The sequence below is a fragment of the Filicampus tigris genome, chromosome 11 (assembly GCF_054856515.1).
Source record: "Filicampus tigris isolate MCC_2025a chromosome 11, RoL_Ftig_1.0, whole genome shotgun sequence".
NCBI classification, from domain to species: Eukaryota; Metazoa; Chordata; class Actinopteri; order Syngnathiformes; family Syngnathidae; genus Filicampus; species Filicampus tigris.
In genome coordinates this window covers 21,418,372-21,440,531 of record NC_141227.1, presented here as the reverse complement: position 1 = coordinate 21,440,531, position 22,160 = coordinate 21,418,372, and the positions used below count along the sequence as shown (strand labels likewise).

At 44.1% G+C, this 22,160-nt stretch overlaps 1 protein-coding gene and 1 long non-coding RNA gene across 3 annotated transcripts in view; one reads left to right on the top strand and one right to left on the bottom strand.

The window, feature by feature from the left end:
- tet1 (tet methylcytosine dioxygenase 1) overlaps positions 1 to 20,839 on the bottom strand; it is a 34,827-nt gene extending 13,988 nt beyond the window's left edge. Inside the window, exons 1-2 of one of the 2 annotated variants that reach the window (XM_086045220.1) lie at positions 20,452 to 20,839; positions 17,364 to 19,336 (exon numbers count right to left, since the gene is read on the bottom strand). In XM_086045220.1, coding sequence (XP_085901346.1) covers positions 17,364 to 19,214 — 1,851 coding nt within the window. In that variant the 5' untranslated portion in view covers positions 19,215 to 19,336; positions 20,452 to 20,839. Of the gene's footprint in view, positions 1 to 4,608; positions 4,728 to 17,363; positions 19,337 to 20,451 lie in introns of those variants that run through there. The other variant, XM_086045221.1, reaches the window with a different exon arrangement.
- On the top strand, positions 1,702 to 7,194 carry LOC147140124 (uncharacterized). Its single transcript, XR_015088651.1, has 3 exons — positions 1,702 to 1,760; positions 2,021 to 2,092; positions 6,153 to 7,194. It is a non-coding gene; the product is annotated as an uncharacterized LOC147140124 (long non-coding RNA).
- Positions 20,840 to 22,160: the final 1,321 nt, after the last annotated feature.

Genomic DNA, 22,160 nt, shown 5'->3' with positions numbered 1-22,160 from the left:
AGAAAATATACTGCGAAATGAAGACTAAAACTCACAACAACCCACGTAACACAAGTGCAGGCTTGCTGCAATACATCATTACAAAGCTTCAACAAAACGTATTTGGTAATAATGTGTATTGTAGTGTTAGTTTACTTTAGTTTAGATTTGTGTTGAAGTTTATAAAGTTCAGACTGCCTGAGAGGAGGTGAGGGTATCTGAATGATATTGGATTAGTAAGTGTCTGACTGTGATTGGACTAACGAGTCAGGGGGTGCGGACAGCTTCAAAAAAATCAATGATGTCATCGATAAATTGACGTCGACTCGACTATCGCCACCTTAGCGTCGACAACAACAACAACAAAATCATTGTTCAACCTCAAATTCTTAAGATGCTCAAACACTCTATTTATTTCTTACTGTTGATTTTAGCCTGGCTTGAACGATAAATCCAAAACTGACTCTGGGTTGATCTGCATCAAAAGCTCAGAAACATCCCGGACTGGACAATAACAATAGGTCCAACTTTAAAGAGAGGGAGAGGTCAGTGGAGCGGGAAAAAAAAGTTCCAATGTATGATCGCAGCTGGGAAAAAAACCCACAAATTTTGGCTCATTTTATTCCTCGAGGAAAAGGGCATGAAAAGCAGGACACGGGACAGGAACCAAAGCTCAGAGAGTTCATTTAAATCTGGATTATTACACCCGTGGAGGCATTCAACATTGCTTGTATTCCAGGATACATGTTTTACACTGATGTACTCACAACATGGACTTCACGTGAGCCCACTGAAAAGGTTATAAGAGTTCAACATGATTCCAAACTACAAAAGCACAATGTATGCCACCGGGTATCCTCTAATTGTGATAGTATGGTTATAGAGCTAAGTATCATACAAGTCAAGTTTCAATACCAGCATTATGAACAGTACCCTTGTCCTAATATAACCTAATGCCCAAACCTCAAATGAACTGATATAAAAAGACGCAAAAACATGAAACACACAAACACGCGTAATACTTAAGATAGATCATTGCATCATATTTTTCATAAATTCAGTACAGGCCTCAAAGGACTCTACAAAAAGGAAATGGTCTATGACAGGAAAAATGTTCCCTAAGCGTAGCAGTAAATGTTTTGCCTTTTTCTTTACCACGCACAGACTCAGGAAGAAAGCATAACATCTCACCGCGGATTCGGATAAGCAAACCATTACATTTTGTTATCCTTATGGAACCTCTGATTCCACAGCGGACAGAGTTCTCTCCTCCTTGTTTTTGTTGGCAGCTGGCAAGCGGTTTGTAATGTGCATTATGACCACCTCGAGCTACAGCTTGTCGACACCTTCCACGCACTCTGCTGTTTGACAAATGACTTGAGATTTCAAGTTGCCATACAATAATCCAGTGGAAAACAATAGGGATAAATCCATCTATTCATTCTCTCCAGCATTGATCTGTTTTTAATGTGTTTTTAATGAAGAAAAACATCAATCTGTTATTGTACAAACAATCAAGCAATTAAGATAATAGAAAAAAAATGTACATTTTTTTACTTTCACTCTTAATGAAAGCATGCATAACTTTTTGAATGTCTAGTTAGTTTAACACAGTTGTTTGTAATAAGTCATGTTAATTTTGTGTCTTTACGGTTCCTGTAGCTCGTTTGGATAACAGGAAGTAGGCGCCAGACAACAGGAAGTCAGAGAGTAACAGATAGCAGGAAACCTAATTATACAGTTTCTTTGTTCTTTGCTATAATGGCCGAAAGCGTTTGCCTGTGAGTGTTATTTTAATATCCAGGTATCATACTGTGTACAGCAGAATGTTTAGAAACAGTAGATAACAAGAGATTACATGAATTAATGCATTCGCTAAAATAACATTAGCATTCCCATTCAATTTACCATAGATGTTAGCATTAAGATGGCGGGGCTTTTCTATTGCTGTTTTATATGCTAAATTTAAGTTTTTATATAAGTGTGTTAAGCTATAAAGCATTTTATGGGATGGATAACATACATTTCTATTCTATTCTAGTTTGACAGTGTTTAGAATGGAAAGGAAACTTCAGCTTCTTGGAATACGTAAATCGAGGCACTCTAAATCAAGGTACCACTATTGTTCATTTTCCAGTATCACTTTGTCTGCTTTAGTCCCAGTTATTGGCGATGTGAATTTTCAAATGTGTTTTTTTTCTTCACATTTTAAATATGTGTGGCCTCCCGCAATACAACTGCTGATGCAACTGTAATCCCAGGGATAACCTTTGGAAGCGGATAAGGAAAGATGGGCAACACACAGGGAGGATGGTGCTTAGTATGAGAGGGGTAGTTGGGGGCGGGGGCATCCTCCTGTCACAAAAAAAAAAAAAACTGCTTTCAATGACAAAGCACTGCTGGCCGTCTTCCAACCCTGCACCAGACGCACGCGTTTGCCTCTCTGTATGCTGTGTATCTTTGTGTTCGACATTCAAAGCTCACGTCAAAGTGCAGCCTCTGCTTTTAATTCTCCTCCCTTTGGCTTAGCGATGAGAACAATAAAAATATTTCTTATTGCGGGATGTGAATGCATACTCAAGCGATCGCATTTAACCAGCAGGTCTCTGGGGGGATATGGATGCTGCCTTTGTGTCTGCCTCGGGTCGCCTACAGTCACATGCAAGGTGATGAGGCCGTTTGATGTCATCAGTATCCAGTTTAAGGTCCGTGTCCTAGTATGCTCTTTGTCCTCAATAGTAGAATGACTAGGGCACAAAGGAGAGTGACTGTTTCTTACTCATAACCTTTTTTCCACTACTCCCTTTCACTACTGTATGGCGTTTCTGACAGGTGTTTGCTACTAATTTAGTTTTAACATTTATTCTATACCTTTGATATTAGTTTAAGGTCCGTGTACTAGTATATTCTTTGCCTGCTCTAGTAAGACAATGTGGTGCACTAGTAGAATGACTTTTTCTGATTTGAAATGTTTTTTTTCTACTACTGTATGACATTTCTGAACACAGTAGGACACCTTTGGCTTCGTGGGACAACTACATGTTACAACTAATCAGGCAAAACAGTACATTAGTTGACATCTGTGTGCTACTAGTGAAGTGCTAAATGAACTAGTAGACTTTTATAATGTTACTAGTAGTACTAGTATCACACATTTGTCAAGTAGTGCACAGTTTTGCCTCAATAGTAACGTAGTTGACCTGAAATCTGTTCTACTAATGATGACAAAAAGCTTCAAGACTATGTTCTATGCAGGTCCCACTAGTTGAAACAGGGCATTCTGATTAATATTGCCTTTGTGGAATATGAGTTAAGAAGCAAAAGCCAAACCAAATAATAAATAAATAAACCAATCATGACTCAGCTTCAGAAAACAGGTGAGCTGTGATTGGTCGTTACCTGAGCCCTGAGCAACTGTGATGTCATTTTCAGTCGACACAAGTGACAAAATGGCCGCTCCCTGAAATGGCTAAAAACGGGGTGGCTTTTGCTTCTTAACTCATATTCCACAGACGCAATATTAATCAGAACGCCTTGTTTCAACAAGTGCGCCTGCATAGAACATATTCTCGAACGGTGATATCACAATATTGTGACGTTTGGCTATCGTTGCTTTCCTACGTAGTAGTAGGCCAAAATTGCTACTAGTCGTTCTACAAATCATCTTAGGGAGGGAGACAAAGAGTGTACCGGTACTTGAACCTTATGCTAGATATCAAAGATACCAAATTAATGGCGATATCCTTGAATTCCAGTTTAAGGTCCATGCACTTATCCTCCATCCATCCATCCATTATTCAAGCATCACAATCATATTAGTATGCTGAATTGCCTTACTAGTAAGGACAAAGAGCATCCTAGTACATAGAGCTTAAACTGGATATCAAGGATATTATATAAATGCCCAAAAGGCTTTCCTTATGTGTGTAATGTTTTACATGGGAACAAATGTCCCCTTGGATGTCCCTTGGAAAACTCCTCTGCTTGTTGAAGCGTTTAAGGGTTGACAAAACACTTGAGTGGTACGGCTGAAATCTTTACGCACGCTCAGAGAGGAACCCTAGCAACAGCGGTGTCACAGACGTTTGAATCCTAACAAACCTCTCTCTCGGGGCGACACGTCTCCGGGGAGGTTTGGAGTGTTTCTCGGCTTCTAGTCGCAAACAAACACGCATCACGGCGTGTGAGAGTTGATTTGACGTTACGCTAAAGAAAGCGTGTCCCCCTTTCCTGGCTGAGAGTGGAAGTAGTAGCGGTTTCTCTTCTCTACGCACGTGAGACTTTTTCTTCATTCACTTGAGTGCATTTCCTGCCTCTGTGGTACTTTAAAAAAAAAAAAAAAAAAAAAAAAGAAAAGAAAAAAACGCACCACGACGACATTGAAACTTTAAAGAACCAGAAACCGCGTGGGTGAGAAGGCGGGGGGGGGGGGGGCGAATACTGTTACCCTAGGTGTAGCCTGACAAATGATCGGTTAGGATTACAAAACATGCTGAGCTTGCCAGAAAAACAGCAGGTGCGCGAGTACGGCTCTCGGAAAAAAAAAGCGTCTCTTGAAAGTCATAGAAAATGACGCGGGTCAAGACAAGACAAAAGCGCCGTCGGAGGTCGGAGGTCCTTTAAACCCACCTGGAAACGACAAGCCCAACACCCTCAAGGTCCTCAGCCAGAATAAAAACCAGCTTCCAAATAAAGCACTCCAATCAGCTAAATTCAAGGGATGAGCTCCACTGCAGCTAGACTATGACCACTAAGTCACACACTCAGCCAGCCTTCTTTTTTTTTTTTTTTTTTTTTTTTACCTTATCCGTCCTGGGAGGAAGGCCCTCTGTTTTCGGCAGCATGCCCCTCCACCCAACCAACCCCCCTCCCTCACACGCTAAAAGATATTGGTGGCCATCTTGCTTTGCCTCAAAAGACAGGCTACAGTAGCCGAGCGCAGGGCAAGCTCCCGGGTGTCATGACTAGGGTGACTGTGGTCGGCCGTAGCCAAACGCTGCCACAGCTGAAGGTTACACACACACACACACACACACACGTAGACACACGCACGCACACACACATGAGATGCCTTTCGCAAGGGGCAGACGGGGGCTCATCAGCCAATGGCGTGAGGACCTTAGCGGTTTGTAAATTATCTTCCATGCCTAGACTCTCTTAAACAAAGGATCCCCTATGTGGGCTTTCTACTCCGGCACTATGCGCAGGGGATCGGAGGCAAGCTGTGGAATGGACGCCGCGCACGCGCTGGATCTGGCTCGGAGGACAACAACTCTGTGACTGGGAGAGATTAACCCCTGAGGCGCCACCCGGTGCTACTAAAACAACTGAAGCCGAACGGAACCATTTGGGGGAGATTAGGCGCGGGAATTAAACCTATTTTCCTCGGGTCCACGGTCGAGAGAAATTAAGGATCGATTAGATTGGCGCCTCGGTGAACAGACTTGATGTCCGAGACTCTGTTTGTAGACAGAAATGTTACGCAAATGAATGGGAGTCCAATTTCAGTCTTCCCAAGCCTACTCGAGATTGGCTATTTGCAAATTCACCTGTTTGCTGTTTTTTCTGGGAGCCTATCCACCTAATCGCTCTTCCTCTGAAATGCCAACAAGATGGCGCCAGAGCTCAGATTAAGGAAAAAGTAGTTCTTTAGCACCATCTTATACCTTCTTGGTGCTAAGGAACTATGTTGAAATGAAGGGAGGAGACGGCTAAAGCCCTGTCTAATATAAAAAAAAATAATAATAATGTTAAAGTTATGGGAGGAGCCAGGGTACCAATTGTGCATAAGCGCACAACCCGTAGCGGCAATATTTTGCTAGTTTGTGTGTATTAAAACAAAGCCCGCTTATTCCCCAATGTCCTGTCACGGTTGTGATGTCGCTAATTTGCAGCATTACAGGATCTCTGGAAAAGACGCTTTCGACCTAATTCCGAGCAATAAATGACTCGATTAATCAATTATTATGGCCATGGCTACTTTGACGAGGGACTCATTGTCAAAAAGTTATGTCCGAAGGCTTTCGACATGGCGCATTCCTTGCTCTCACATGACTGTGACACTGAGCCCCTCTCCCTCGAAAACAGCTTCCCCTGACTAAAGTCATGTGATCTATGCTATGAAGTGCAATCGGTGACGATCTGTGACATCACGTCCTTTGCACTCACCGCAGACGACGCGAGGCAGAGGATGCTCACGGCTCTGAAACGCCGAGACAAAGAAGAAAAAAACAAAAAAAAGATGTGAGCGAGCATAAAAGCATCCATGAGGTAAGAGACGTCAGGGTCATATCAGGACAACATGAGAGGAGTTGGCGCGTGTGGCTGCGCGTAACGCTCCAATGAGGCCACCTCAGCTCGGCGTTTGCGAGAGGAGGCAAACAATATGCAAGACACACACAGAGGAAATGATTGCGCCGTGGTTGCGCTTGAAAGAGGAAACAGCCCAAGTTGGGAGTCCGTAAACGTATGGCCTTAAAATGCTTGGTAATGACGCTTTAAAAAGGTGTTTAGCGCCTTTACGCACCACCGCAGTCCGATTTTGAACATTATTGTCCATTTAATCAAGTTAGTAAACAACAGGCGCCAGGATACTTCCAGGTGGCAGAACGCGAGTGACTACCGCAGACCCGAAATGAAACAATGACAAAAATGTGTTGTGTTTGGGGGGTGCGCCGCAAGATATACCACAAAAGGCGCAGTTTTGGGGGGTCAGAAGGATAAATCGAGTGGATGTTGTAAATAATTATATAAAGATGATTGCAAAACTGCCCTGTTACTTTATATTCTTATATTTATGCTGCCAAGACCCAAATCCTAATTGTGCCACTTGAGAGCAATTGTGTCCTTTGAATTTTGAAACTAGCAGCCTAATGCTGTCTCGTGTCAGTTACGGATGAGCCGCAATGAACCTGCGAACTGTCGCAGCTCGTCGAACAGGTTTGACAATGGCAGGAAAGCTACAAAACTACACACCAAGACAAACAACAAGAAGTGGAGGACGATAGATTGCTCACTACCGAAGCCAGAATGTGAAATGGTGTGTACAATACAAGTACTTGGCCACAGAGAAAATCGCTTGCTTCCTAGATGATAGTACAGTAGTAGCTCTTGAAGTTGCACCAAAAGTTGTGCCAATCGAGTAATTGAGCACAAAAATTTGGTGCAAAATTTCAAATCCTCTTTTCCTGTTTAAATGAATGGAAATTGCATTAATCCATTACAGTCCCTCCAAAAAAACTGAAAATTTTAGAGAAAACTAGCCCTCTATGTTGTTGTACTCTTGAACAGGTTTTGTCACATTTTTGCTTCAGGTCAATGAAATATTCATCGCTGCTCCTTCATTAAGCCGTAGTGATATTAGTCTTGGCAAAAGATAAAGAATATATGACTGAGTATTGTTATATTGTCTGTATGCATGTGACAACGTGACACAGGTGTCTGTTAGCATTAAGCTAAACTGTCTTATCTAAAGAAAAGCTATGTGGCTGTTTTAAGAAAATGCTCCAACAGCCCCACTCGTCTAAACACTGCATTTTTTTTGTGGAATTGTTCCTCAAAAAGTTCTCTGTCATTATTAGCACTCATTCTTCATCAAAGCCAACAGAGTGCTCTCAGAGTGTTTTTTAGTCTTATACCTTATATATTGCTCATATTTGTATGACAATTAATACATCTCAAATATTGCTTGAATCTTTTCATGAGCAGTTTTTTTTTACTTCCGAAAATAATTCTGTGCAGATTTTTCTGTGCATCGATTTAGAAAGTCAACCCAAACATATTTTTTTTCAAGAATATGTTCTCTGCAAACCCACTAGTTCAAACAAGGAATTCTGATAAATATTGCGTTTGTGGAATAACACGTAATCCACCCGTTTTTAGCAACCTCTAGGGGCAGCCATTTTGTCACTTCTGTCAACTGAAAATGACATCGCAACCGCTCAGGGCTCAGGTAACGACCAATCACGGCAGACCTGTTTTCTCAAGCTGAGCCGTGATTGGTCGTTACCTGAGCCCTGAGCAGTTGTGATGTCATTTTCAGTCAACAGAAGTGACAAAATGGCCGCCCCCCGAGCTGGCTAAAAACGGGTGGATTTTGCTGCTTAACTCATATTTCACAAACGCAATATTAATCAGAAACTAGTGGGCCTGCTGGGAACATATTCTTGAAAAAAAGATGTTTGGGTTGATGTCCGCTTTAAGTATTTTGAACAATATTTTTTAGTGGCTGGAGGAAGGAAGCCAGCGATCTAAATTAAGAACAGGCTGAGCGGTATCAATCTAATGCTTCATCTTGGGTGACAAACAAAACGTACAACTTTCAAGTCAAAAATAAACTTCCACCACCTATCATTGCTTTGGTTTGCTCAATGGAAGTGTTTGCTGGATTAACACTGATTATTTTTAGGCTTTTCACGTTGACGCTGAAGACCCAAATGTGCGCTTTCCTGTTTGCCTGTGGTTGTCACCACTCACTGGCCAATGAGAAGCACATTTACATTAGCTGCGGCATTAATGACAACCGTTGGCAACGGTCGCGTTTGGCTGTGCCGGCCTCCAGTGGGGTTGGCGCTGCCAGATGTTTCGGGACAGTTCCAGCCAGCGCTGTCGAGCGGCTCGCATGTAGCGCATTTGAAGATGATTCATGTCCAAACTACTTCTTCCTAACAAGAGCCAGGCTGCTTGTTCAAGAGAAAAACATGTGGCTAGTTTAAAAGCCGAAAATGAAGGGTGCGGTGGAATATCGGTTACAGTTAAGGCGTATTTTGGGATGGAGGCAAGGAGGAGGAGGACGATGAAAGGGTGAGATGTAAAGTGTTGCAGGCAGTTGTGCTCTTTCATTGATTGATTCGGAGTTCCAATTCGACACCGTTTTGAAAAATAACGTCATTGAGATTTTTTTTTCCCCCCCTAAATATTGCGACTGCAATTTCATTTGCAGTCATTTTTTTCAAGATCAGCACTCAATAATATTGTACTTTATAAAACATACACGTATCGACAAAACAATTTCAATTGTTTTCAATTTCTGATATATTTTGCTTCTGTTCAATAGACATTGTGCTGGTCCCTTGTGTGAGTGCACCGTGGCCACTTGGGGGCAGTATAATACACACATGAATGGATAGGGAGATTGTCACAGCTCCCTAGTAAGCCGCAGTAATATGTCGTTCTTTGCAGCGGATAAAGAATATATAACTATAAATGTCTTTAAGTGTTTAAGAACCTTGTCAGCAAACATTGTTATGAAAATCTCATGAGTAAAAAATACAGGACGGCAAAAGAAAAAAAAATGCACGTGGTAAAGTTCTGTAATACTATTTACATTTCTCAAAATAAAGATTTGGTTATCATTTCAAATACATGAGAAGAGGAACTAGTTAAATTAATAATCTTGAGGGGGGGAAAAATCATTCTTCCCCACTATAAACTTGTTTTCAAATAATTGCCATTTTCGGTTTCCAAAAATCCCCAAAATAACCACTTTAATGACACTTCAAAAAGGCAAACTTTGAGCATTCAATTCTCCAATAGATGCATTTAACAATAAAATGGAAATTAAATATATGTATAAAAGTTTGAACCTTTTCTTTTTAAGAAATTGTGACAGCAGGCAAGTGCAACACTGATAGCTAGATAGCGAGATACCATTTAGCTAGTTAGCTAGATAGCTAGTTAGCTTGATCTATATCTATCGAACTAGATACTGTATCTAGCTATCTGGCTATCTATGTAGCTGGCTAGCCAGCAATGTAGCTATGTAGCTATCTAGATGGATGGATGGATGGATAGATGGATAGATGGATAGATAGATAGATAGATAGATAGATAGATAGATGTTGATTTGTTGGAATTCCCTTAGCTCAAAATGTAAATGTGTGCAAACCATCCCCACCTCCTCCTTGTGAAGGACGCGGAAAAGGTGAGCGCGAGTTCAGTTTACGCAAACGTACGCGTTGACCCACAGACACACAAAAACACACATGCGCAAAACTATGCAGGCAAGCAACTGCCCCCAACCCCCCTCCCCGGCCCCCCGGCCGGGGGCCTCGTGGCTGCTCACGAGGAGAGTGGAAAAAGACTTTTGGAGTTTGTGTTATGGTGAGTCAGCATGTGTGCACATGTATTGAAAGCACAAATACACCATACAAGTGGAGGGGAACCAATGACAATGGCATCAGTTGAGAGAGTGTTGGTTTCGTATACTGTATCACTAACTTAGGTAAACTCATTGTCAGATTTCTGTCGTCTTCCATGAAAGCAGACTGAACGTGTTTTGTTTAGTCGAAATTAGACATTTGCAAACATCTGCCTTTACTTTGGAAAACAATGACCAAACCAGTAAGTGAATCGGTTTAAAAAGGTTTGCTGAGCAAATCAATCCCTTTTGCGTGATATTGCTTGATTCTTGCTTTGTTGTTTTCTTATCACTAAACAATGCCAAGGAAAATGGTTTTGTACTACATTTGAATACAAAATAAAATTTAATCCGATGAATCGATGGAAATAACGATAGAATTATAGATTGTAAAATATTCGATAGCGACATTCCTAGTACCAAGCCCCACTTCTTAAAGGCGCCTGCAACAGACACTACAATACATACAGTATTTTGTATTTATTTTTCTATACACTTGATACTTTCAATTCGAATTTTGTGTTCGAAAGCGTTCACAATGTGTTTAAAGAGTGTTTACGTTTAATTGCCTCAATTCAAATACGTTTAAAGTTCGGGTGGGCGAGTATCGATACCAGGTATCGGCATCGGGCCGAGACGAGCCTTGATTTAAGATATCGGCTACTGTTCCGTATCCGTCTGCACTATTATTGTCTATAGATCCGCTTTTTATCGAAGAAAGAGCATTTCCATTTCGCGCTGGTGGCTTCGGCTGCATCGGAGCGACCGTCCTGACATCTCTGGTTGCCTTGAAGCACGGCGCACGCTAACCGGCACATCTGCACTGATGTTCGCTGCGCTCTGGCAGAACAACTGACAGCCACATTCCCATAAAACAGACATTTCCTCTTCATCTGCTCTTTTCTGGGGTGACTAACCAAGCAGCGTGGCTGTTATTTGCATCTGTCTACCTTACAGGGGTAATTTCCAGCTAATTGGCTTGGAGCGGGTTGAAAGCAAACCATAATAAACTTTGTCTGAGGTCGACGCATAGCGGGTTGGCTCCGTGGAAACGTTGGCATGCGTCGATACTTGAAACGGAAACAGTAAACGGGAAAAAAAAAAAAAATGTTATCCGATGAGTCCATGAAAATAATCGTTGGAATAATCGAATATAAAAATGTTCAATAGTGACCGCCCTACAGGAGTTGCATGCGGTGCTCAATCTCCTTTTGTGCTCGATATACAGTATGTAGGCCACAACTCACACCTCGAGGCTCACATGGGAGTGATGTCACTCAGTAGGCCACGCCCCCTCAAAGACACAAGACAGGAATAGTACACAGTGAAAACGACACAATGCCATTTTCCTTTTTTAAAAATACGGAACAAAAAATGTTGCTTTATGGAGTCTTGCACTTGTGGGTAATTTGATTTTATATATGAATCAATTATATTACAAGCTTGATCACCAACAAAAGATCAATTTTAACATTCTAACATGGAAACACTGAGTTGATTTTCACAGATTAGTTTAGCCTAATTACCTGGATGCAGGTTACTGAGTTCAGAGTCTTAAACAGCGGCCGTGGTGCGTGGCCACCGGTTATCTCTGGCTAAGCCTCATTATGACCCTGAGAATACTCCGTCAGAGTAGGCAGGCGGGTCAAAGGTGGGCGGCAGACAATGAGGTCGCCGTGGCAACCGTCGGCGCTCAAGCCCTCCGAAGGCACAGAGTGGGGGGAAGCGTCCTGACAGGAGCGTCTGCTCGGAACAAATCACTCTTGCTTTACATTAAGGAGGTTCCCATTTTGGAAACAATAGAGGGGGCGGGCGGGCCGCTGCACGAGGGCATCGAGTACAAGACGTGTACGTGAACCCTAACATTCAAATAAATATTTACGCATGAAAAACACGTATATGCAAAGCATTTATTTGATGTCCTTGATACCCTTCTTAAGGTCCTTGTGCTAATGCGCTCTTTGTCCTCACTAGTAGGAGCACAAATTGTGCACTAGTTGGTATTCAAGATCAGCATTACGGGCACACGATTAATCGAGTAATCCACAACTAATTGACTGTCAATATAATCAATTATTTGGATAATCAATTTATCATTTAGAGACCTTGTTCAATTTAAAATGGTTCAAATCATCAAAATTTCAGCCTCTCAACACTAAATATTCTCCGATTTCTGTTGCCCTCCATGAAAGCAGACATGTTTGTATTGAATCAAATGAAAACATTTGCAAACATTTTTTGCCCTATTTTCTGACGTTCCGGCCCAAACCAGTAACTGAATCTTAATGAATTTGTTTGTGCATTTTCTGCACTGTCAATTTGGTTTTTTTGAAATGTAAGGATGGATATTGACATTTTTATAATAATCCGATTCATCGATTAAGTGACAAAATAATAGACGGATTAACCGATTGTTAAAGTAATTATTAGTGGAAGTCCTAATCAGCATACTAGTGAGATGCTAAATGTTAACTAGTAGAATCTTGTAATGTCACTACTAGTACTGGCAGGTGATATCTAGTGCAGTTTTACCACACTAGTAAAGACACAGTCATTCTACTAGTGTGCTGAATTGCCTTTCTAGTGAGGACAAAGAGCATACTAGTGCATATTAGTATGCTGATTTATGAATGAAAAGTAGTGCACGGCGAGTACGTATTTATTCGATATTCTTGATGCATTTAAGAAAAATGTCATACAGTTGTGGAAGGCAGTAGTGGGAAAACGTTACTAGTAAGACAGTCGTTCTACTAGTATGCTGAATTGTCTTACAACTTGATATCAAGGAGATTGCTAAATGCTTCAACAGCTTTCCCTAGATGCACACACGTGTGCAGCGTTCATGATAATGTGTAATAGCGCTAAAGCAAACAGCGTTACAACTGCACATCCCCCAAAGCGCCGACTCTCTCCCTCGCTCTCTGGGGGATGTGCAAGTGTTTTCATGATGCACGTGTTATCTCAGCTGGGTTACTACTCCTCTGGCGAACGCACCGCTGCAGTAAAAAAAAAAAAAAAAGTGGGATTGGATGATGTGTGAGAGATTAATGAGTTGGCAGGAGGAGCCGGGCTGAGCTAGTTGGAGGCTAAAGCAGGTTACAGAAAGCTACGTAGGGGATGCTCGCGCTGCAAATAAGGCCTGACGACATGCACGGTCTTGCAGACAGTGGTGGAAAGTAATAAAGAACAAAAACCTTGCTTGTTACTTTTTGCGACTAAAAAGGATTTTAGATTTAGCAGTGTGTGCTACATCAAGGAAAATGGTGGGAATCTTCAAATTGTACTTGCCATAAATGTGCATTTTTTTTTTTTTACAGGACAAGAGTATTCAAGGGGGCCCTTGAAACTGTCTGTTCTAACTGCACCTGTACAAAAGAATGACATTTTTTGAATATTTTCATTTTTGTGCCTTTTGCGTCGCTTCAGGCCCACAGCACACCAAGCAACGCAGCCCAACAGTGTGTCTCGCAGTGTGACGGATTCGGAAGCTAGTTTTCATGAGTGGCCGCTCGTAGATCTACCGGGATTGCTGCGATTCAAAATTGGACGTGCAACGTTGCACGTATAACAGTCAAAAATCAATCCATCAAAAATGCACAAGACTAAAAAAAAATACTTCTCTGGGTTAGGTTTTAAGCATAAACGAGACCCATATATACTTATACATATATACGTATTGTACACTATTTTTAATTTATATATATCCATATATATATGTCTACGTATAACCTCATACGTATAATCTTATATGTACCTCTGCCTAGAAAGCAAAGTCTCAGCTCGCTTATCGCCAACAGCCTTATTCTTGTCCGTTTCCGTTTCTATGCGGCCATCTGCTTATTCCTTGCACATTCGCGCCATGTTTTTGTGGTTCAATAAAAAAATACTACCGTCGGGTCTATTGTACGTGGAGCCTTAAAACCAGATCACAGTTTTTCCGTCAGTGTGTCGCTCGATGTGAAGCGCTCAACTGCTTTGTGCGCGGCAACGAGTCGTCATTTTTGGCCGGGTTGCCGTAACAGTGGCTCTTAGTAGAAGTTGTCCAATTTCAGGGTATCTTTATTGCTATTTTTGTTTTATTGCACAGCGATTCCAAGAACGTTGCCTGTCCGGTTCAAAACGGTTTTCCGATGTTTAATTTGATCCTGGAAAGTCTCCACAACTGCATTTCCTATGGGGAAAAATGCAATTGAAGAAAATGCAATCTTTCCCTTCCTGTAGTGTGTTATCAGTTCTAGAGGGATTTGGTGCATGAATCCAACAAGCCACTTTTGGCTGACTGAAGAGGTTGAAATGATTTCAAAATAGGTCATTTCCCTTTTGGTTGGAAGCAGATGATGGCCATGTGTATCGTTTTGCATGAGGGAGTCTATTGGTCAGCCCCTCAAGAAAGGGGGCTAGCATGTTAGGACTAGAATCGATCGATTAATCACAGAAGACGTACAGTGTAGCCAAACAACCAGTCACGCTCACGTTCACACATTTGGACAATTTAGTGTCTTCAAAGAGCGTAGCATGCAAGCTAACCAACATACAAAGTCAACACAGGACTTCCAGAGCCAAGAATTGAACCCCAAACCTCCCAAGTGTGAAGCAGACATGCTAAGCACTCGAAACACCGCGCTGGCCCATGTAAGGACCGCTTCGGTGAAGGGGGATTTTGCGCTATGAAAGGCAGCATTTAGCGTGTGGCGCTAATGTGCATGTGTGCCTCGAGGGCCCGGGCCCATCCTTCTCTCGACTGCCCAACCTCAGGCGAGGCCATGAGGGAACCATCAAGCAAGCCTGAGTGAAACCAGACCTTTTTTTTTTTTCTTTTTTTTTTAAAGGGAAACCTCCATAACAAGACTGCTCGCAAAAACCAGAGAAGCCTTTTGTTGGCCAAATTGTGTATTTTCGGCTTCTATTATTATTATGATATAGGACCAAAACAACCCACAGCAGGCGTCAGAGCTTGCTGCGTTGCGGAAAACAGGAACAGCTACAGGCAAGCCACTACACGAGCTGCTCCATGTGGCCTCTGCCCTTTTTCACAATCCTGTGGAAGAGACGTTTGTCAGGAAGGGTGTGTGAGCTTGATCAGCAAGACTGGCCGCAGTGTATATCGACGGAGTATTGCTACATGTTTGCACGCGCTATGTGCGGTTGTACGCTCGCCCTGGCCTTGACTCGTTGGGCACCCGTACAAGCCGCGGATATAAATATCACAGTGTCATGTTATGTTTACATTATACCTCGACTTACGAGTGCTTTTGGCGTTTTGTTTTCGTTGAAGACGGCACGGCGGCACGTCTGTTTGTGCTGAGGTATTATTGAGGCTAAATGCGAGCTAATGCTACTGCTGAGCCTCAAGGGAAAGTGGTTTGTTTTGTGGTAATGAACAGGAGTGGGCATTTTACAACATTTTGCTGGTCCGTCACTTGTCATCCGTCAGTGGCCAAGGGTCCCCGTCGGCCATTCGTCAGTCCGTCATTTTTGGTGACCTACTGAACACGGCTCACCTGTTTTCTGAAGCCTGAGCTATGATTTGGACGTTATCTGAGCCCTGAGGTTGTGTGATGTCATTTTCAGTCGACAGAAGTGACAAAATGGCCGCCCCCAGAAATGGATAAAAATGGGTGGATTTTGCTGCTTAACTCATATTTCATATTTATCAAAAAAATTAAAAAAAATGTTTGGATTGACTTCCGCTTTAAACCCGGCGCCAATGTCATGTCAGTTCAGCAGAATGGAGGAACCAGTTCGCTATGAATGAGAGGAATTCTGACAGGCAGTTTACATTCTACCAGCCAGCATGCACGGGTGTGTGCTTGTGTGTGTAGATAAACAAACCCCAGTGTGCCTTAAAGCCACACAAGCCCACACTGACCCACATTTGGGACGCTCCTAATAATACGTTTGCACACTCTTGCCTCCGTGTCGCCGCCTAAGCTCGGCAATGGCGCACAAAGGTCTCCACTGAGTGATTCTGCAGGTGTTATATAACAGTCACTCCTAATCTGCCTATGCCTCTGACAGGGAGGGCGACTCAGTCAATGCACTCGCGCGCATACACGCACATGGACCCTCGCTCTCGGTTTCTCCCTTCCCCCCCCCACCCCTTCAGCCGCATGGACACCATTGTGCGACGCACATGGTATACTCGTGGCTCAGAGAACCCATTCCAATGAATGAGGACATTTCTGTCCGGACACAAATTGCCGCGTGTCATAATAAAGACTTGGCGCAACGCCGGCTGGCCCCTGGCTAGGGAGAATAGTCCCCAAAACAAGTTAGCGCATAATACAATTTCGACCCATTAGCCGCATTAGCAAACAGCTGCTGTGTGACACATGATGAACACAAAGCAACGTTAGGGTTTAACCTCCATGTTGTGTTTGGAGGGTGCGCAACGAACGCCTTTGGGAACATAAAGATTATGAGGGGCATAAATGAGAGAAGGACAGCTTTAGTGACTGGCGGGTTCTTAGGTTCCGGGTTGAAATATCAGCTATGGCGTTTTTGCATATTATCCCCATATTCACTGGCCCCCACAAAAACATTAAACAAGCTAAATGTTTATTACGTCTAGTTGGACTATCCAGCCATTCGTTTTCATTAGCGTGTATCCTCATTGGGGTGCCAGGTGAGCTGGAACCTATCCCACCTGACTAGTTGAGAGGCAGGGTAACCCTGGACAAGTCGCCAGCCAATCACAGTACACATACAAACAACCATCGACACTTACATTCCAACAGGACAATTTGGAGTCTTCACTGAACTTAACATCCGTGTCTTTGGAATGTGGGAGGAAACCCTTCACAGGAATGCCAGAGCCGAACTCAGAACCTCCGAACTATGAGGCAGCCGTGCTCAACGCTAGCCTATACTTGAACTGGTTTCATCAAAACAATGAGAAATGATGGCACCGTATTCAAAAACTCCGGAGAGAAGCGAACTGGGTGTTCATAGTTGAGGTTTGAAACACACTACCGCACACATAACAGGCGCATTACTCCAACCACGTGCTGAGCGGCTGCCGGTCATGAAAACAAAGAAGGCATCATCCAGCATACTCAACTTAGTCACACATGCATTCACATGGGATGTGTATTCTTCACGCCCCCCCCCCCACACACACACTCAAATATTTCGCAGGAAGGCTGCACCACATTTGGCGAATCTCAGTGCACCACGAAAAAAACATTCAGTTTTTACTAAGGGCAACTACCGGACCGAAATAAAAAATAAAAAAAAATAGACTGACCTGTGTAACAGGGAGGACGAGCGAAGTGGACGGCCTCCTCTTCTTCAGTTCCACACACTTCCTCATCTTACAGATCTGATGGCCGGTGCTGCGGTTGAGGCAGCAGCTGCACCGGCCGCAGCTGATGGTCCTCAGGCACGGCTCGCACCTCCCGCACCTGCTCCGCTTTCGCCTCTCTTTGCGTTGCTGCTGCTTCCACGAGGATAGTGGCGGAACCGAGGACTCACCGTAGCCGGACTCTGACTCTGTTTCCAAGGAGAAGGAAGAGCGCGTACTCTCAGAGCTGCAGGAGAAGGCCGAGCTGCCGTCCAGAGAAGGGGTCGAGATCTTTGGCGGCGGGTCTAGCTCGGGCACGGCGACTACTACAAGCCTATCCTCGTTAAGGACTGGATGACTCTCGGCTGGAATCTCAACCTGACTTTGGTGGTCCAGCGGTTCTGGTGAGGGCTTCCTATCTTTGGCTTGCGGAGCAGGAAGAGGAGGGTTCTCCAAGCTTTGCAGTCGCTCCCAGAAGCTCCTTGCTTTCAGGGAGTCACTACGGATAATAACCGGGGTACTCCTTGCTACTGGGTTGGTATGTTGTGACAAAGAAGTCTCTGGTACAGCAGAGGAACTCGGGACTGGAGGTTTAGCACCTTGAACGATAGTTTGCATGTCTGTCCCGTCCTCCCTTGAAACCTCTGGTTGGGATGACTCCGAAGCGTCGGGGGCTTTGGTGGGATTTGAGGTAGCTGTGTTTGGGACAGTTAGCACCTTGTCAAGCGACTGTTCTGGCAGTCCCTCGACAGACTGAGGTCTATCCGGAGGTTGGGAGAGAACTGTTGTACTGAGGAGGGATTCAGCAGGATTGCTCTGTTTTGGTCGTCCCTGACCACCAGCAGGCTCCTCCGCAACATCCGCCGCCTTTTGCTCGACCTCACCCAAACTGTCAGATGTTTTCTCTGCCAGTATGTCCGGATTTATCTCAGAGTCTACCGTGTTGTCGGTCCTCGTCTCTCCCAGGAACACATCGATGTCATCTTTGACACGACTGAGTTTGTTTCCTGTGAATGATGACGTTTGCAGTCCTTGAGAAACAGGAGAGGCGATCCTCGGAGCAGCTAGTTCGCTGGGGCTATCTTGCCGAGCATCATCACCGAGGTCCGCTTGCAGGTCTTCACTCGCAGGGGCCCCGGTCACAGCCTCACCGATTATGCTTGTCTGGTTGTCTCGTGGCACACAGTCCTCCATGGGGTCATTGCATGGCGGTGAGTCCGCTTTGAGGGGGCTGCCCTCTTTAGCACCTTTGACGTGGGCAGGGCCTCGAAAATCCGTTTTCAAAGAAACCGGCAGAAGTTGTTCGGGGTCTGCTTTCTCAAGGTCCTCATCAGTAGTTGGGTTGTTGCTGGTCTTTGACGGCTGGTTTCTGGTGTTAGCTCCTCCCCTGGTCTTCCTCGCGCCCCTGCACGGTTTGGGTGGCAAGAAGGACTCAGTTGACAGCTGCGCCCCCCGTGGGGACTTTCTCCGCCACAGGGTGTCATCTAACTCGCTGTAGTGGTCAGGCACGGTGCTCAACCCTCTAAGCCTCGCGGATCCTGTTACACTTAGGGCATGGTTAACCCTACCAGGGGATGCACTGCCCTGACCTGAGGACCGGCTACATATCCCTCGCCCTCGGGGGCTCCGGCCCGACCGTGCCCGAGGCTTGGCACTCGACCTTGTGGAGGCAGTGGTGACTTTCTGGAGGCGCTCCGACACTCGTCCCCTGCCTTTATTTGAGTTGCTGGTTTGCCGTTTGGTGCCGGTAACTTTCTGGCCATTTTTTCTCTGAGCGGGGGTTTGTCTCCTGGCGGATTTGGTGGTGGCTGGCATGGCTGAGGATATGGAGGGGAGGGTTTTTTACAGCCAGCATGGGAGCCAGATTCGGATCAAGATTCTGTTTAAAATCTACCTCTATTGTATTGATTTGGCTGCGGAAGCTGGTGGTGCATGACCTATAGAGACAAAATGAACAGGTAACCGGTGTAATAAAACTACACAAAGAAACATCCAAGAGCCAAGCCTCATTTAATTTCATATTTTGAAATTTGTGTATCATTCAAAAGCCTCAATCTTGGTTTTGTCCCAGAAGGTATTACCGGCTGCAAGCAAAAAAAGGCTATCATAAAATATAATTGGCTCCAGAGAAACTGCCCCACTGTTGGCATTTTTCACAGCATTGTAAAACATCTACTTTATATGTTCTGGAGCAAATTACTTACTCCAGGCACCACTACACTACCAGTTACTAGCTTAGTCATTGAATGAATTACTACTCCTAAGTCTAGACACCGCTGCATTTGGATGTTTTGAATCCATTGAGAATAGTGGAGGGAGTAGAATGGCAAAAACATGGAGAGAATAACCAGGGCCAGACTTCACATTAGACAAGCATAAACAATTACCAGGGGCCCTTACTTCGGGTTTCTTCAGTGAACCTAACATACATGTTGTTGGAACGTGGGAGGAAGTCACAACACCCAGGGAAAACCCACTCAAGCACTGCGAGAACATGGGAACTCCCCACAGCAATACCGGCACCCGGATTTGAACCCAAAACCTCAGAACTGTGAGGCGGATGTGCTAAGTACTTGTTCAGGGAGAAAAATGATGCAAATATTTTTAACAATTTTTTTTTTTTTTTTAAAGGATAACATCCAAAATATGTCTTTACATTGTCTGCGTTGACAATTTGGCCACGCCTGACTTATGTCCTGTGACAACCAAGTCTGAAAAACGTCGAGCCAAACATAGATAAGCAATGAGCCTAAGTTGTTCTAAACACAAACACGAGCGCTTCCTCCTTGGCGTGATCAGTTTAAAGGGCAAATACGTTGCCGAATAGTGCTCGGGGCCGAATCCTGTTTTCGAATGTCCTTATTACAACCTTATTACAGACGCCTAAGCGTCGCCGTTTTACTCCATTTTTTTTTTTTTTTTTTTTTTTGCACTTGACCGCCCGCGTTTAAAGCGCCTAGTTGGGGAGGGGGGGGGGGCGACACTTTCGCACGGTTCTGTCGCTCGTGTGGGTTTATTTACGGCTTTTTGAAGCAGAAAATGCTTGACATACCAGAGAGAGAGCCAGTTGCGCCGTCTGAAGTGCTAATAATACTCCACGGAGACAGCGAGACCTTGTATGCGTTTCCCCTCCTCGGCAAATTTAGCCCGCCGCTGCTGATGGCGAGTCGGTCGGCTGCTGGGCTCCCACACCGACACAGTCATGACAGGCGGGAGGGCAGGGCGGGCAGGGGGGCCCCCGGTGGCCACGTCGCCGCGCGGTTCGCTCGACTCACGTCGTCAAAACGTCAAACCCTCTTGTCACAGCCTCAGCCACGGCCAGGGTAGCCCCGCTCGCTCGCTCGCTCGCTCTCCGCGCTGCTCGTTCCCTCCTGCCAGACGCCAACCTTCTTCGGGCTCGGCCCCGGTAGAGCTCGTCGTCTCCGCGCTGGAGGGGAGGCACGAAAACCAGACACGGATGGCAGCTGTCAGTGGGGCCCGGATCGGAAGTGAGGACGTGCGTGAGTGCAGTTTCCCGCCACACGTCCTTGTCAAGTGTAAAAAGCATTTCTTTGCGAGAAAAAGTTGCAGCTTAATATTACAAGGATAAAGGCATGCATATTTTCGAGGGGGAAAAAAAAATCATTTATTTCCGAGTTTTTAAAAAAAAGTTATGTTTTCGAGGAAAAAGTTAAACGTAGGTGTATACTCTTGAGAGAAAAGGTTATTTCCGCGAACAGTACTATTCTTTAGAAGAAGTTGTAATATGAGAATAAAACAACCCGTTTTTGAAAAAATGTTGAATGTTTTCGAGAAAAAAAACGTGCATATCTTTAAGATAGAAATGTGTGTACTTTTGACAAAAGTCGTATGTTGTGGAAGTAAGTGGAAGTCAAGTAAAAAAAAAAATCTTTGCAATATTATCTTCTATGCAGCCCCACTTGTCTAAACATGGTATTCTGATTAATATTGCATTTGTGGAATTTGAAGGAAAGAGGTACTCAACTACAAATAACATTTTTTTCCCCGCTGATAAATTGTATAAACGGGTGTCTACTAATGATGTCTTCATGTCCTGGACATTATTTAGACATTTTAGTGCATGTTTGATGAAATCTTCAATTTGGGGCAAACCCCGTCTGTGTAGAGCCATCTTCAGGTTAAACACTGCACTGCATGTGAATTTGGCTTTCTGTCCTCTGGTAGGACTAGCAGAGAACTTGACGTAATCACTCTGCCACCGTGGGGTATATAAGCGGCTCAATCTCGTACACGCCTCCGTAGCGAGTTCGATAGTAGTGTTTGCTTTTATATAGATTTTTAGGTTAGTGATTTATTAGCATAGCATTTGGTTACTGGTTAGTTTGTTTAGCATAGCTAGTCGTAGATTCGAAATTATTCAAGCCGCACTTTGTCACTGTAGCTGTCAATCACAGCCAGACCACGCCCAATCCTCTCTCCTCTCACAAGCCCAATGGTCATCCAGGCAACGCCCCCTTAGAGGGCCTTTTTCAAATATAGTATAAGTAATATAAAGAGCAAAATCCATCTGTTTTTATCCTTCTCAGGAGGGCGGCAATATCGCCACTCGCTGTCTACTGAAAATGACATCACATTTGCTCAGGACTCAGTAACAACCAATCACAGCTCAGCATGCGAATGTCACATGACCAAACTCAGCCAACAGGTGAGTCTTGATTAGTCATTACTTGGGAGTACTGAGCAACTGTGATATCGTTTTCAGGTAACAGCAAGCGTCAAACTGGCCGCCCCCTGAGACAG